Source organism: Phacochoerus africanus, chromosome 7 (assembly GCF_016906955.1).
Source record: "Phacochoerus africanus isolate WHEZ1 chromosome 7, ROS_Pafr_v1, whole genome shotgun sequence".
Lineage (NCBI taxonomy): Eukaryota > Metazoa > Chordata > Mammalia > Artiodactyla > Suidae > Phacochoerus > Phacochoerus africanus.
This window is the reverse complement of record NC_062550.1, coordinates 71626984-71643155: the sequence shown is the minus strand read 5'-3', so window position 1 is coordinate 71643155 and position 16172 is coordinate 71626984. Positions and strand designations below refer to the sequence as shown.

Sequence of the window (16172 nt, the reverse complement as noted above, 5' to 3'; positions counted from 1 at the left end):
GAATCAGGGGCAAAGAAGTCCCAGCTCACAGTTGTGCCCAACAAACATAACTGTATCGTATTAAAGAGTCTATCCTCATGAACTCTCTCACATCACAAGTACTCTTTGTACCCAGAATGTATCTTTGCTAGATAAACTAGGACCACAGGTTATAGCCATGGGGCTGACAAGGACTATGTGAGTTTTGTGGGGTATTGGCCTTGGGATCTCTGGCTCTAAGTGGCCAAACCAGCTTGCTCCAGACAAGCCCAGCATCCAGGAACAACCAGAACCCTCTGAGACCTGCTCTAGCCACCCATCTATCCACTGAAGACTTCCTGTTGTGACCAGCTGAGTTAGCTTCCTGATGTTCCAAGCTGTAACATCTCCAAAGCCTCCTTTCCTTTCCTTTCTCACCACCATTCTCGTTCATTTCCTTGACAGTCTCACCCTAAATCAAGATCACAACCTTTCAATGGGGTCTCCCTGCTTCTGGCCTTCATGAGCTGATCTATCCTCAATGACTTTCCCTAAAATATACCCAACTTCTCTTGAGTGACTGCAGACCACCTGCGGCATTTGGGCTGAATTTCGTGGCCCAACCCAGAGGCCTACACCATAGGCCCTGCATTGTGACTCTAAAAAGTAGTAAACAAATGCAGAGCTTTTGACTGGTATGCACTGCTGTCTACATACTGGGGGTGCCCAAGTAGGGCTGCAGCTCCCAGGCTCCCCGCAAGGGCTGAGTGAGACCCAGGGCAATTCCTGCTCCACTTGTGAAGCTCTGTGCACCACTCCCCCCCCCCCCCGGGGCGGGGGGCTGCATCCTTCTGAGAGAAGAGGTGCCTTTTCCTTCTCCACCCAGTCCTCAGAGCACCCCCGACAGTCTCCTGAGGTGCTTTCATCTGAGGAAAAGGGTGCCGCCCAAGGCCAGACCTGACCCAGATAAAATGGCGAATTAAGTGAGGATGGTACATTTTAGAAGCAGCTAAGACACCTCAGCCCGTTCTTCAGATGATGGGTGAAGGTGTGAGGAAAGGCGACCCTCCATGAAATAGAAATTGCTACATTGCATCATTTCAGAGTTCAAAGATCCTTTAGGGATTTCCAGTCCACCTCTATTCTTTCAGGCCCTCATTTCCCACCTGGTGAGGGAAGACCTTTAAAACCTCACTCCTCTGGAGCTCTTGTCGTGGCTCAGTGGTAACAAACCCGACTAGCATCCATGAGGATGCAGGTTCGATCCCTGGCCTCACCCAGTGGGTTAAGGATCCCGCATTGCCGTGAGCTGTGGTGTAGGTCATAAATGAAGCTCGGATCTGGCATGCCTGTGGCTGTGCTGTAGGCCAGCAGCTGCAGCTCCGATTCAACCCCATCGACCCCAGCCTGGGAACTTTCATATGCGGCATGTGTGGCCCTAAAAAGCAAAACAAACAAACAATAAAAAAAACCCACAAACAAGCCAAAACAAAAACCCCACTCCTCTTCTCAGCCTCTCAACTGCTTTCCTTCAGGAACCTCCCAGGTAAGCCTGTGCCCTGTGCCCTATGCCCTACAGTCCAGGAAGCCCAGCCCCGGGAGAAGCCTGCCCAGCAGCCTGAACCACGGTGCCACCAAGAGGAGGGCAGACAGCATGCTGGATATGGCCTTCCTCATGTCCAATGCCACAAGGCTCTCATCACTACACCATCCTCACCACCCTCATCGGCATCTCTCTGCTCCAGAAGGTGGTCATTGGAATCCTCCTCGTGGTCACTGGTGAGAAGCCCCGGACTAGAGTTGGCCTCGGGTGCCCCCCAGTGGGAAGAAAAGCCCCAAGTGCCTCCCTGTCACTCCCTGCATTTGCAGAGGCCACTTTCTCAGCCATACACTAACCTACTGTTAGCCCCCTGCACCTACAAATGCCCAAGGAACAACTACATGGTGAGTCAGGCACCCCATCTTGCCTCCTGGTCTCCCATTTAGTGGCCACTCCACAAGACCTGCTGAGTGGCGGTCCTCACTAACTTGTAGCAGAGATCCTTAGAGCCTCCCATGTGAGCACACAGCCCCACTCTGAGAAGGCCCAGTAAGTTCCTAAATCCCAGTTCCATTAAATACCACGTGGCTGCCCTGCTCTGGTCAGTGAGGGAGAAGGCATCTGAGCACCATGGCAGCCACCTTCCTTCATTCTGCTACGCTGATCTCTGAGGGGCCAGACTTTCTCTGAACTCTAGTAGCTGTGGTGGGGGAAGCCCCAGGCTGTGGTCCCCCATATCCCCAGACCCTCATCTGCCACCCCCTTTTCTCCACACCTTGACTGAATCTCAAGAAGGCAGAAGAGCAATGGTGACTATACCAGCTCAACCACACAGCCACTACCTTGGTCTTCATCACAGCCTTTGGGGCACAAGAGACAGGGCTCCTGGCTGCAGGGACCCCCAAGGACTCCTCTCTGAACACATGGTGGGACCCAGGTAAGGGAGGACAGGAGGTCCCCAGGTGGTCCTTCTCACATCTGGGGTTTGGGCTGAGAGAGATCCTTGCCAAGCCAAAGGGGAAGACCATAGACCTGGGGCAAGGAGAGGGCTTGGAGAGGAGTTCAGGTTGGGGCTCAGAAAGCTCCCAGTACTCTCTTCTTAGGCTGGGCTTTTCTACAGCCTGGGATGGGGGAGGCTATGGTTAATGCGGATAAAGGGCCATGTGGGCGGGTGTTCCCCTTGGCACTGTCCGGCAGTCCGTGCGACTCAAATTGTGGTCCATGGACCAGTAGCATCAATAAAACCACTGGGACCTGGCTGGCAGGCTAGAGCCTCCTGCCCCACTGCAGCCTCAGATCTAAATCAGCACCTGTGTCCTGAGGAGGCTGCCAGGGCCACCATGTGCACGGTGAAGTCAGGCACTGGTCTGGCCTGCCCTCCACACCACCTCCTCTCTGCTTCCCCTACAGGTTCTAGGTCTGCTTCCTCCTTTCCCCTTGCACCCCCCGCCCCCATCTGCCAGGCTGCTGGGCACTTTCCCCACCCTCTGGGAGAGCTCCTGAAAGGGCAATGTAGATGCCCTTGCTTCTCACCGCCAGCACCGGAATGAAGATGGGATCTTTTACTGGCTTAAGTGAATCCCGCTCAGGTTGCAGTCCTGAGTTCAGACTGGGGTACTGCCAACCCTCCTCCTGGCAGATCTCCTGCCCTCGAGGTGTGCCTACCTAAGGCTTCAGACTCCACCCTGTTCCCTCCCTCAGCTCCAGGCCTCCTTGCCCTTTCTGAAGAATGGCATGCTTTCTACCTAAAAAGATTGCTGCAAATCGCTGTGAGTCAATCATTCTGTCTTCAGTTGTGAAGGCTCAGGCATCTGGGCAGCTCTCTCCATCTGGGTCCTGGAAAGGACTCAAAGGAGCGACTAGAGCCTGGAGGGAGAAAAGGCTTTTAAGTCCCTCCCTCTCCCCTGGGTCCTGCTCTGAGTCAGTTTTCCAGCCCCGGGTGCCTTGGGCTAATTACCATCTGCTATATCAGTGGCAGATGAGTCAATTCTGGATTGGTGTGTGGGCACAATCCTCTCTGAGAACCTACCTACACTACTCTAGCTTCCGATGCAGCACCTTCTCTTGAGCCTGAGTTTAAGGAATACAAACTGTGATCTCTGCCTACATCAGCTAGGACTAGGACCGTAACTTTGTACCTATAAGGCAGCAACTGGGCATCCCCAGCTCAAACAGAGATGGTTTTTAGGTCATTCACTCTTTTAGAGTAAGCCGCACCTGCACTTCTCCTCACCTTTTGTTCACTCAACCATTGTATGTCCACTGAAACCACCGACCTCCACCAAACTACTGCGCAGAAAATGCTCCTCAGACAGGAAGCACGTCAGCCCCTTCCTGAATAAACCCAGCCCGGGGGAAGCTGCCCTCACAGCCGCAGTGGAGGGTCTGCGGAGGGTCCCTGGCATGTCCCTCGGAGGCCTGACAGCCTCGAGATGGCGATGTGAGCCCTGGGCCCTCGGCCCACCTGCCTCCCACCTGGATGGGCAACAGGAAAACACAAGAGCATTTGGTTTTCTGAGAAGATGCTGTATTAATGCTTCCCTCCCCCAACCCTACACGTGTCCCCAGACAGTCGGGGCGGGGCCAGGCCCTCCCCGTTAAGGCAGACGGAGTGGAGGTAACAAACACCAAATGCAAGGCACTGGCCAGGGCGGAGCGGGTGGCGGGCTGGGCAGGGGAGCCGGCGGGCTCCTGTCATCAGGAGGGTGAAATGGGAGGGCTGCCTGCGTGGGCTCGGGCCTTTCAGGGCAGTGCCCAGGGACAAGAGTGGCCCCAGAGAGAAGCCTGTCACCTCAGGCAGCTCTTGCCTACTCCCTACAGCCCTTTCACAAAGGGAAGGAGCCTGAACAGGGACAATAAAAAGACCGAGCCCGGGGGCAGATATGGTATCCACAAACCACAATCTATTCATTGAAAAGTCTGTGTCCTTCCTGATTTCTTGAGGGAGGCAGGCATTCTCTTCAACCTCCAGAAGGTTCTTGAGAGGCTCTGTTCTCCCATATGCTAAATTTAAGCTCTTAGTGAGTGCAGGGCCACCAGGTAGACCCTGCCGCCCCAGGTGCCGTGACTTGGCCTTTGTCACAGCATGGGGCCTGGGCCCTGCTGCACCCCAATAAGCCCTTCTTCACAGAGGGGAGCCCCGCGCTCACCTCCCTAACAGGACACTGGGGTGCAAGATGCAGTGTCCAATGCACCGCAGGTGACTCAGCAGCAGTGGCAAGAGGCAGCAGCAGCAGAAGACTCCCCAGCTGCAAAGGCACCTGGAGTTATTAGTGCAAGATAAGTGCGAGATGGGGGTGACAGAAAGGGTGCCCCAGACTACAAAGGCCAAGGGCCACGTTCCTTGAAACGGCTTCACTTTTCAGTCCTCCAGCGCTGCTCCCAGTGGGGAGATATCTCAGCCATACACGTGTCTCCCCAAACCTTCTGCCCTGGTCCCTGTTTTCCAGTTCAGAGTGTCACCCATTCACCCATCCCCCAGGGGGCTGCCTGGGGCTCTCCCTGCAGGAGGGCGCTGGGCTGTGAGGACTCAAGCTTTCTACTTCCCTTCCCATCCCTTCCTGCTGGACCCACCCTCACCCCCTTCCCTCTCTGTTTCATGTAGTCCCCAAGGCCCCAGCCCACAGGTGCCTGGGATGGGAAAAGGGCTTCTTGTCCCTGCCTTCCCCACCTTGCCCATTCTGCACGGCCTATCCACCCAACACAGGGAGTGAGGGGCCCACCGCCCACCAGCTTCTGGTGCCCAGCCCCCTGCAGCCCCCGGAAGAGGAGGCCAGTTCTGTGCGTCTGGTGGGTCTGGAGTGAGCGCCGCCTGGAGAGTAAGGTTAATGCCCTAGTCGGTGGCCAGCTGCCTGGGATAGATATGCGTGGCCTGGAGGCACAGGTCTAGGATGGAGCTGAGAACTCTCCACGTGGGGCCAGCTCCTCGGCTATAAGTCAGCTGCCAGGTGAAGGACTGAGAACACACCTGTACCCGGGAGTGGGTCTGAGGTATGCAAGGGGGACCCTCCCTAAATGCACGGCTCTGCCCACCTCACAGTTTATGCTGCACCTGGACAGTTTCAGTTTTGGTTTTCTGTTAAAAAAATAAAACCCAATAAAATACTCCAATAGAAGAGCTTCCAGTCCCTGGTCACTGTTCTCTGGAGGAGCACCAGGCAGATCCTGGACCGCACCTCCCGGATCAGGCTGGTATCCACCAAGCAGCACTTTCCTTCCTCGGCCTGGTTCTGCCGACCTTCCCGGGAGCTGCTCCGTCTGTGTACCATCTCCGGGCTCCCCTCCCAAAGTCCTCCCTCCAGAGGCCCGGGGTGGAGAGCAGGCCTCAGCCTTGTCCCACAAGGATGCATGCCGGTGCAGGGGGCGTTGGCTTGGAGGCCCCTTGGGCCCAGCATGGCTCCTGCTCCCCTCGTCTCCTCCAGCAGTGAGTGGGCACCGGCCGAGCAACTGCGGTCCAGGGGCAGGAAGCGGTCGGTCCAGTGGGCCACCCCTCGGGATCACGGCATCTTCATCTGGCGGCGATTCCACATGCCTCGCTTGGAATGGAAGTGATGGAAGAAGTTGCGGAGGGAGAGACGTTCCACTTCCAGGCCTGCTTGGAGGATCCTGAGCAGGAAGGAGCAGGATGAGCAACAGAAGCACAAGGCCCAGGCCCTAAGTAGCCCGCCTGCTACATCTCCACCAGACCCTGTCCCTGTCCCCCTCTGGCCACTCCCCACAGGGCAGGGGAGGTGATGGGGTGGGGCAAAGGGCCTCTGACATGCATTAGCTGTGAGATTTGGGGCAAGCTGTCAACTTCTCTTCAAGGCTCGGTTTTATTATCTGGAAAATGGACTCAGACCACCTCGCAGAGGGCTGGGGAGGAACAGCCCAGGTGACGGAGGCGAACAACCTGCCGAGCACCGGCTCCCAGCGACTGGTGAGTAAGGAAGTGCCGTCCCTCAGGATGAAGCGTGTCTTCCTTGTCAGGGTCCCCTCTCCCCCAGTGTCCCCGACCTTGCCCTGTCCACCTCTTCTGGATGCTGTTCCAGCAATGACACCCTTTCTTTCTGGGATTTTTCCCCTCTCCCTCCTTTGCCCCTGCCTCTTAAGCTCAAATCTCAAGGTATCATTTACTCCCCCGCCCCTTCTCTCAGCAGCAAATTTCTCGAAGGAGGAACCTCAGACTAAGCCTCCCCCCCTCACCTCCCACATGTTCCACATCCCCTCACCCTGGTGGTCCGCGCCAGCCTGCCCCCTGCTGCCACCCCTCTTCCAGGCCGCAGCTCCCCTGCCTCTCTTTCTCCTTCTCCCACTGACCCTTTCATACTCCCCAAACTCCCTTCTCCTGGTTCCAGGGACCGAGCACCTCCTGGACACCTTGCTGCCCTTGAATGGCCCACACTGGCTCTTTTCTGGCCCTGAGGTCTCTCCTGATGCTTTGCTGGGTCACCATTCACCCCCATGACCTCAGCCTCCTCCCCAGGCAGCATGAGGGAGGAGAGCACGACCAGGAGAACAGAAGTCTGGCTGAGAGCGTTGCCCTTCCCGTCTGCACTCTGACACAGCCTGCCAAGCCCCTCCACACCCAGCCTGCGACACAGGCAGAGGCAGGATCGCCCCAGAGGCTCGGTCTCAATGACAGAAATAATCTGACCCCCAGGAAATGGGGATCCCAGTGCAGCCCAGGTGGCTGGGCCCGGGGGCTTGCGAATGAAACCCCCCTGCCTCTCAGAGGCCGCTCCTCCCCAGTCACCTGTCCAGCAGCTCCCAGTCCTCCCCACCCCAGCGGTCTCGGAACTCCTTGGTGTTCATGCCGCCGATCCTGTCCAGGTCAGACTTGTAGATGCCAAGCAGCCCAAATCCATTCACCTCCCAGTAGCCTGCGGATAGACAAGCCCCAGGTGAGCTGAACCAGGGCCAGGAGGGAGAATACGGCAGGTTTCAGAGCTGAATTCCTAGCTTTTTTTTTTTTTTTTTTTTTGCTTTTTAGGGCTTCACCTGTAGCATATGGAAGTTCCCAGGCCAGGGGTCAAATTGCAGCTATAGCTGCCGATCTACACGCAGCCACAGCAATGCCATATCCAAGCCACATCTACGACCTCCACCGTAGCTCACAGTGGTGCCAGATTGTTAACCCATTGAGTGAGGCCAGGGATCGAACCCGCATCCTCATGGATACTAGCCAGGTTCTTAACCCGCTAAGCAATGGGAACTCCTTCCTAGCCCTTTTTTTTTTGAAAGAGAACAGAGGCTGAAAACTCATTTGAACGAGCCCCGTGCCTGTTTTGGGGGGGAAGCCAGCCCCCCTTCCCCAAGTTAAGGCTCTGTCTGGGTCCAAGGAAGGCAGCAGTCCTGCCAGGGAGGGACCAAGGACCAGTGAGGGCCCCACAGAGCCTTGGACAGCAGCCCCCGAGGCACTGTCTTGTGCGACCCCCTCTCCAGGCGGGAACCTTCCTCCATCTCTGCATCCTCACAGGGCACAGAGTCTGGCACGAGGTAAGTGCTTCATAAGTGTCTGATGAAGGAATGAAGGGGCAGACAAGGCCGGACATGTTTGTCATCGCTGCTGCGGCAGCTGTCAGCACAACCCAGGGGGGCACCTGTCTGTGGTCAGTCCAGGCAAGCAGAGAAGCAGAGGGTGGGGTGCTGTCATTGTAGACAAGACTGTTTCCAGCTTTGGGGTCAAGAACCAGGGCAGAGAGAGCTTTCCTACCCTCCCCCACCCAAGGCAGCCTCACCCTCAGGCCACTGGGGGGTGGCCCCACATTGCAGCCTCATCACCATGGGGGCGAAGGCCATCTTGCCCTCTACACAGTGCTTGCGGATGGTATCGATGATGCTGGCGGGGAAGTGGATGTGGAGGTCACAGAGGAAGATGATGCTGTGCGGGTCCTGGGGACAGAAGTGGGAGGGTCACAGGAGGCCAGGTCATGCTATAGGACAACCTGCAGGCTCCTTCCCACTTCAATGACTGACCGACATGCAGGAAACACACTGTGGGACTGACTTTCACAGCACTGGACGTCAGGGCACCATTCTCACGGTCAGAGAGGGAATTCTGACTCCTCCCCTACCCTTCATGGACCCCAAGGACCCTGGACAAATGCTCCACCGGCTTTCGTGGACTCCCACCCTGAAATGGGCCCTGCAGCAGAGCAGAGAGGACTCCCATGCCCTTGTCCCTCCTCCCCGGAGCTGGCATTCTTGCACCCTTTCACCAGCCTGAGTCACATCTCCCAGCCCCTCCCGGGCCTTTTACCTTCACCAGGTCCACACCAGCCTGGAGTCCGGCCGAGCGTTCGAAGTTCCCACTCAGCTTCAGGTACTGGTAACTGCAGGGAGAGCAGAAGAGGGGCTGGGCATTAAGACCAGCTGTGGCGGCCCCCGGAGGAAGCTGGCAGGTGGAGTGGAGGTGCTGAGTGCTCCCGGGATGGGACTATGGGCAGGCGAGTCCTCTGGGAAGAGCCAGAGACTGGGAATCAGTGAAGCTGGTGGGCCTTCAGGAAGAGGTGGCTCAGGCTGCGCCCCACCGGGAACATCCTCACCTCCTCAGCTTGGACCTTTTCAGGGCCATCTCGACATCCATGTCCTCACTGCTGTAGTCAGTGATGATGATGTTGAAGTGTGGGTCTCCAGTGACCCAGAACAGCGTCTCCATGTCTCGGATGAACTGCTGCACCCAGCGTGCCTGGTTCTTTACTGCCCGGCAGGGCCGGTGGGACGGACAAGGAGAAAACAGCAGAGGTGACCCAAAGAAGGGCACCACCACTCCCAGCTCCTGCTTGGTCAGGAGTCCCGTCAGACCTTTGCTTGGGGTAATGCAACTATGGGAAAGGTCAGCAGATCAGTAGGGGACAGAGGGCGGAAGGAAAGCTCACCATTACAGGGGCCTCTGTGTCCCCTCCCCACGCAGACTCCCAGGCAGGGCCCCACCGGAAGGCCTTGGGCTGGGGCTTGTCATTGGCTCCGCATGGTAACCCTCCTGGTCTCTAACAGTCAACCCCCAAGCTGTCCATTGAATGGCCATCCTTCCTCTCCCGCCCGACACCACGGTTACACACCAGCCTGTGATGGGCTAACCCAGCCCTCCCTGTGTCACTGCCCCAGGCCAGCTGTAAACACCAGGCCGGCAGCCCCAGCTGGTTTTTGCACAGAGGAAAAGCCTCTGGCCTACAATGGACATCATTCCCAGAGCCAGCACGTACTGCCCGCGTACACCTAGGCCAGTTTCTTTTCTTCTGTGGGCGCTCATTTCCCCAGCTGCAAAGTGGCCTCCCTCACAAGTTCTTGTGAGATCAAGTCAGAGAGCAGAGACCGGGTGCCCGGGACCACATTAGGATCCTGCTCCGAGGACGCGAGGCTCACCAGGCACAATGAAGTGGACCATGGCGCGGTGGTTCCAGGAGAAGCCCTGGGGCCAGCACAGCTTGGGCTCTGGGGCCCGGAGGCTCAGGACGTGCCTCCGGCGGTCATGTGGGCTCCAAATCAGGCCCTGCAGGTTCCGGGCCTCGGCCTCTTCCCCACCAGCTGCATCGATGCCCTGCCAGCCTTGTGTGGACACGAACTCGGAGAGCCGCACCAGGCGCTGGCCTTGCTCCAGCAGCTCGAGCTCCAGGAGGTAGCGGCCCCCACGGAGATGGTCCTGCCGTTTCTCCACATTCAGGATGCGCTGCAGCTGGTACTTCCTGGCGGACAGGGCAGGGGCTCAAGTCACTCCCTCCCACACGTGGGGCAGCACGTGGGGTGGAGGCTAGCGAGTCCAGCTGTCAGGAGACCTTGGTCCCGGCCCAGCTTTGCCGTTGGTTAACAGGCTCTTATGATGCTCACTCGCTCCAGTGATCACTGCCACTATCTTTCTCAGTGCACCTATGAGACAGCTAATAGCTCATCTTTAAGCTCTAAGATCCCAAGAACATAAGGCGGATAAGGGAGTCACAGTGAAATGTGTCCTTCAGAAACCGACCCTCATTAATGCAGGACTCTTGTTTAATCAGCAGTGCATAAGACACAGTGGATGGCCCCACATCATCAGTCACCAGGGAAATGCCAATCAAAACCACAATGCAAACCACTTCACACCCATTAGGATGGCTACGGGAAAAAAAAAAAAAGAAAATAACAGGAAATGCTGAGGACGTGGAGAACAACATATGCCGTATGGCACAGCCACACACCACTGACAGGCTTATGGAAACTTCATACGCCGCTGATGGGAATGTCAAGCGGTCCAGATAATTTGGAAAAGAAATTGCCAGCTCCTCAAAGTGTTAAACATGGAGCTACCTTATCACCCAGCAATCATAAGCCAGAATTCTACCCTTGGGAATTTACCCAAGAAAGCTGAAAACATGTCCACACAAACACTTGTGCATGAATGTTTAGAGCAGCATTATTCGTATTGGTTCAAAAGGTCAACCCAAAGGTCCATCAGCTGAGAATCAACACACATGTGGCCTGTCAGACCGTGGAATATTATGCAGCCATACAAAGGAATAAAGAAGCACTGATACGCTCTGCAGTGTGTGTGAGCCCTGGAAACCTGTCTGCGACCTACACCACAGTTCACAGTAATGCCAGATCCTTAACTCACTGAGTGAGGCCAGGGATCGAACCCGCATCCTCATAGACACTAGCCAGGTTTTTTGTTACCGTCGAGCCACAACAGGAATTCCCATTGCCTGTTGTCTCCTTACTCGCCTCTTCCCTGAGCGGGAACTGCATTTGCCAAGCCTCCCCAGTGCTCAGCCTGTGTCCTGGGCCAGCCCTGGGGCCTCCAGACCTTGCCTGACCTCAGGACCAAGACCTGACAGGCACTTCTCATCCCAGGCGCCTGCAGCCGGCACCTGCTGCAGCCCCAGCCCCCGCCCCCGGCCCAGGAGAGCCCTTTACCTTACCCCCGGCTCCTCTGGTTGAGCTTCTTCAGGAAGACCCGTGTGACCTCGAGAGCCTCCTGCTCGGGAAGCAGCAGGTTGCCGGACGTGTTACAGTTCAGATCGATCCAGTCGGTCCGCAGGGTTTGGAAGTCCAGGTTGCGGGCGCTGAAGGTCCGGTCCCAGTTCACCACCGGGTCAAACATGGACAGGTACTCCAGCACCTCACTCACGTCCTCCTCCTCCTCCTCGTCGCCCTCCTCCTCCCCCTCGTCCTCCCCCTCCGCCTGGCCTTCCTGGCCTGCGGCTGCTGCCACCACCTCCCCCTCCACAGGCCAACCCCTCCCGGGGTCGGGAGGTTCCATCCTGTCACCCCTTCTCTGCTCTGCGATGTACGACTCGACCTGATTCAGCCACTGGGACTGCCCCAGCATCTTCCCAGGGCTCTCACTCGCCGGCCTGGGCTTCTTCACCTGAGGCAGACGCCCTACCGGGTGCCCCGGGGGCCGCTTGTCAGGAGGACGTGGATCCTGTTGGGGTTCAGGGCTGGGTTTCCTCAGTCTCTTCTCTGCTGGCTGGACCAGGATGTTGCTGGTCCTTACTGGGAAGGGGGCCGAGGAGTTCTGCCTGGGAGCAGGCGCTGGTAGGCCCTCCGGGGACCAAGCCAGGAGCCTCCGCAGGCTTCGGAGGCTGCGGTCGCTGGCGTCCTGCCCGGGGGCAGTGGAGGGCCCTTGTTTCCCCTCTGGTGTCTGATCCTTCTCGTCATCTGGGGCAGGGGTGTCCTCTACCGCTTCTCCATACTGGGAATCTTCTAGAAGGCCTTCCTCGAAACCTGCTGTTAATAACAACCGTCCCTCGCGTGGGGTTTTCAAACTTGTCCCAACAAGATGCACAAGAAGCCTGGTGACTGTGCAGGGGAGACTCTGGGGGTTCCAGAGGGCCCTGCATCGGGCTCTGCCACTTACCCACTGTGTGACCAGGGCACGTGACTCAAACTCAACTACCCCCAGCGTCTCCATCAGCACAAGGGGAGTAACATCTTCCACAGGATTGTTGTCAAGAGTGACATGAAGTACAGAGAGCGCTACAGGGGCCTGGCACATGCGGACCCGATAGACGGCCCCAGCCAGGCCCTGACATGACAAGGAGGCCTCGGGAAGACAGCGCTTCTGCAGAGCAGAGCTTCCCAAGCGATGTGCCAGGGTGGCAAGGCCCTGGGGGAGGATGAGCCACGTCCTCCAGGGCCCTGAAGCTCCTCCACTGACCAGCATGCTGCTGGCACCCTTCTCTACCTGTGCCCTGACATGGAAGAGGGGGAGAAGGATTGCTGCCCACTCCTTGGGTGTTGGGGAGGGGCGGAGGGGGTTGGAGTCTAAGCTCCTCTGCGTGGGCCCGGTCTGACCTCCACCTGGAAGCTCAGCTGTCACTGTGTACCTGGTTCCTCCGGCCCCTGCTTCTGAGGCTGGTCAACCTTGATGTAGTCCTGAAAGCTGAGCCTGTGGGAGGGAGGGGGAGGGGAAGGACTGGTACCATGCCCTGTAGGCTGCTTCGGGGGGCTCTGGGGTCCCTCCAGAGTGCAGGGAGGAGGCTGCGTGTGTGCCCGGGCACCTGCGGGCATGTGGGAAACGCCAGGGAGAGCCAAGGCTCCTTGGTGGTGGGCAGGTGCAGCCCTTCTAGTCCAGGCCCCTGTCCCCTGCCCCAGGCAGCACCTCACCTGTCCTGGTAGTAGGTGTTCTCCTGGTAGAAGCATTTGTTGTGTGTCTCCATGTGGCTCAGGCGGGTGTAGTCATTGGGGTAAACAAAGGACAAGTGAATCTGGAGGTGGAGAGAGGCCAGAGGAGGGCAGGTCGGCTGTGGACGAAGCACCTGGACAGCATTCCGCCCCTTCGCCTGCCCTCTGGGCCGGAACGTCCCGAGTCAAGCTTCTCCGTGCACACACACACACACACGTGCACGTCCCCGCGTCCCCATCTCCTGTCCCACCCCCATCCCCCACTGCAGCTGGGACTACCCCCTCCTCCTGCGGCCATACCTTCTCCTGCCACCACCCACTGCCCCCAGATGACCCTCTGTCATTCCCTACTCTGCCTTCCACCCCCCTTTATTGCTTTTTTTGTCTTTTCAGGGCCGTACATGCGCAGTATATGGAGGTTTCCAGGCTAGGGGTCAAATTGGACCTGTAGCTGCCGGCCTACACCACAGCCACAGCAACGTGGGATCCGAGCCACTTCTGTGACCTACACCACAGCTCACAACAACGCCAGATCCTTAACCCACTGAGTGAGGCCAGGGATAGAACCCACAACCTCATGGTGCCTAGTCGGATTCGTTTCCACTGCGCCACGATGGGAGCTCCTTCCCATCCTTTTAAACATAGCTCGAAATCACTGCCACCAAAACCTTCTCTATCCCACCCTAGGGCTGACTCCTGGCTCCTCCTGCCTCTGGCAACTCCCACCATCACCTCTGGACCTGGGTGTACAATGTCACCCTGTATCTCCATTTTCTTTAAAGCTGACCCCTCCACAGCTCGCTTCCCTAGTGCCTGTCTCTAAGTTTAATGAATACAGCTGCTCACCACCTAATGGGACTGGATGGTGCGGCCCTCGGCCCTCCCTCGGAGGCAGAGGGTAGGAGGTCTCTGGCCCACTCGCCTTATCCCCAGAACAAGGGCAGAACCCTCCTTCCCAAGGAGGGAGTGGGCTCAGGCTCTGCAGGGCAGTCCAGCCAGGCCAGGCACCAGGGAATGTTGGTTCTCCTGGCCCAGGGATGAGTGGCGTGGCCAGCCCAGCCAGCACCCTCAGCTACAGGTAGCAAGTCCCCTCCCCCTGCCCCCACTGCCCAGGGCAGAGACTTACAAACCGGAGTCCTTGATAGCGCTGCAAAGGGAGCCCGTCTACCAGGTAGCTGGGTTTGTAGGGACAGTCAGGCAGGACGTATCGGAGATGAGACTTGGGGATCAAAGGCACTGGAGACAAAAGGAAGCAGGATGAGGGCAGGCCTGGGATCCGCTGCCCCGAGCCCACACAATTTTTTTTCCTTTCATTTTTTTTGCTTCCCCATGGCACATGGAGTTCCTGGGCCAGGGATTGGATCTGAGCCGTAGTCAAGACCTAAGCCACAGCTGTGGCAATGCCAGATCCCCAACCCACTGGGCCAGGACAGGGATCAAACCCACGTCCTCATGGATGCTAGTCAGGTTTGCTAACCACTGAGCCATGACGGGAACTCCCGGCCTGCATATTTTGAATTCACTCATGGCAGAGACCATGCTCAGCAGCTGAGGCTGCCAAGCCAAGGCTGGCACCACTCTTGGGGTTGGGGAGGAAGTCAAGGAGCGCCTTGGAGACAGAGGAGTCAATGCAGCCCCTGGTTCAAGGTAGAGTAGGGTGTTGGGATTGCTGTCCACAAAGCCTCACCCCAGTCCAGTGCCGCTAACTGAACTGCTTTCCAGTTGTCATGTGGGGGTGGGGATGGGACACTGTCATCTTTTAAATGTAGACACTCCCAAGAGTTCAGGACTCTAGCACCTTAGTGGGGCCCTCCTTCTCTTACTGGATGACAGGAGCATCCACAAAAAGCCATGATGAATGTGACTGCAGAGGGACGCACGGGGACAGTGGGTTCTGGTGCTATCTCTTGCCCCTTAATGTTTGCTCTGTAATGACTTGTACAACTGCAAAGTTGTGCCTATATATTTTTGTACTTCTCTGTAGGCATCTTATACTTTATACAAGTAAAAGCAAAGAGCCTCTGATCTGGGGAGACTGTGGTAGGATAGAAACCTCCTGAGCCTCTCCCTAACACCCGGAAGCGTGGGCCTGGCAGTGTGGGCCTGGCGGTGTGTCCCCAGCAGGTCTTACCTTGATAGAGGGTGTCGCGGGGGTCTGGCTGTAGCATGTCAGCGGGGGGCTGCTCCTTGCTGGGAAGAGCGTCTGGGGAGCCTGCATGGCTGGCTGCTGTCTGGGGGATGTGACCCACCTCATCCATCCTTAGGTCTGTCTCATCTGGGCTCAGGAGGAAGGAACAGAGGGCAACTGTGACTCCTGGAGAATCCCAGCCCAGAAGCCAGCCCCTGCTCCTGCATCTCCAGGTACAGCCCAGGACACGTGCTCAATCCCTCCTCCCCCAGCCCTGCCGCCCTGCTTGTGGTTCCAGCTGTTTACCTCATTGGACCCCCTCCACCAGCCCCACAGCTAGCACATGCCATAGTTTTGTCTGAGCTGGAAAAGGCCACTTCTTCCTCAAAACGTTCTACTGCTCTCTGCTGGAGACTTGTCATTAGTACACTTAATTTATTTAACAAACCTGCGGTGAGCACTTACTAAAGAATAAGCCAGGCGCTGCTCCAAGCATCTTACAAATATCACCACCACCCCCCTTAATCCTCATAACCACTGTGGTGTATGGCTTATGTGCTATTATCATCGTACTGTACTGACAGGAACTTGGGCCAAGGGAAGCCAAGTGATGTGCCTGAGACCACACAAGTGAGTTTGAAGTGTGGTGGTCTGCCTCAGCCCTCAGGCAGACAAGCCCATGCCCAGGTAAGCAGGGTGCCCCAGCCTTGGGCACCCTCCCTCTACAGCCTCATCTCCAAGTCCACGTACCCACCTGTCCCTTATCTAACCAGCTCTGGGGCCTGGCTGCTTGTCTCTGCTCTTAGCTTCCCGGGTCTGTGCGTCTTGGCCCCAGAGAGAGCTCTCTGTCACCCGAGGCTGATCACCTCTGGTCCATCTTACTGGCTTCTTGCCTGAATTTCTTTCGGGCTTTTTTCTCAGTTCACCCTGAATCTATGGATTCCAACTCTCCCTTCTTGCACC

The 16172-nt window shown here is 57.2% G+C and overlaps 1 protein-coding gene across 2 annotated transcripts in view; it reads right to left on the bottom strand.

Moving 5' to 3' along the window:
• Window positions 1-4003: 4003 nt before the first annotated feature.
• The window catches only part of B4GALNT3 (beta-1,4-N-acetyl-galactosaminyltransferase 3), an 87783-nt gene continuing 75614 nt past the window's right edge, over window positions 4004-16172 (bottom strand). Inside the window, exons 10-20 of one of the 2 annotated variants that reach the window (XM_047787856.1) lie at window positions 15213-15356; window positions 14208-14317; window positions 13064-13164; window positions 12784-12845; window positions 11374-12181; window positions 9845-10164; window positions 9025-9178; window positions 8739-8811; window positions 8218-8371; window positions 7233-7359; window positions 4004-6103 (exon numbers count right to left, since the gene is read on the bottom strand). In XM_047787856.1, coding sequence (XP_047643812.1) covers window positions 5995-6103; window positions 7233-7359; window positions 8218-8371; window positions 8739-8811; window positions 9025-9178; window positions 9845-10164; window positions 11374-12181; window positions 12784-12845; window positions 13064-13164; window positions 14208-14317; window positions 15213-15356 — 2162 coding nt within the window. In that variant the 3' untranslated portion in view covers window positions 4004-5994. Of the gene's footprint in view, window positions 6104-7232; window positions 7360-8217; window positions 8372-8738; window positions 8812-9024; window positions 9179-9844; window positions 10165-11373; window positions 12185-12783; window positions 12846-13063; window positions 13165-14207; window positions 14318-15212; window positions 15357-16172 lie in introns of both variants that reach the window. The other variant, XM_047787855.1, reaches the window with a different exon arrangement.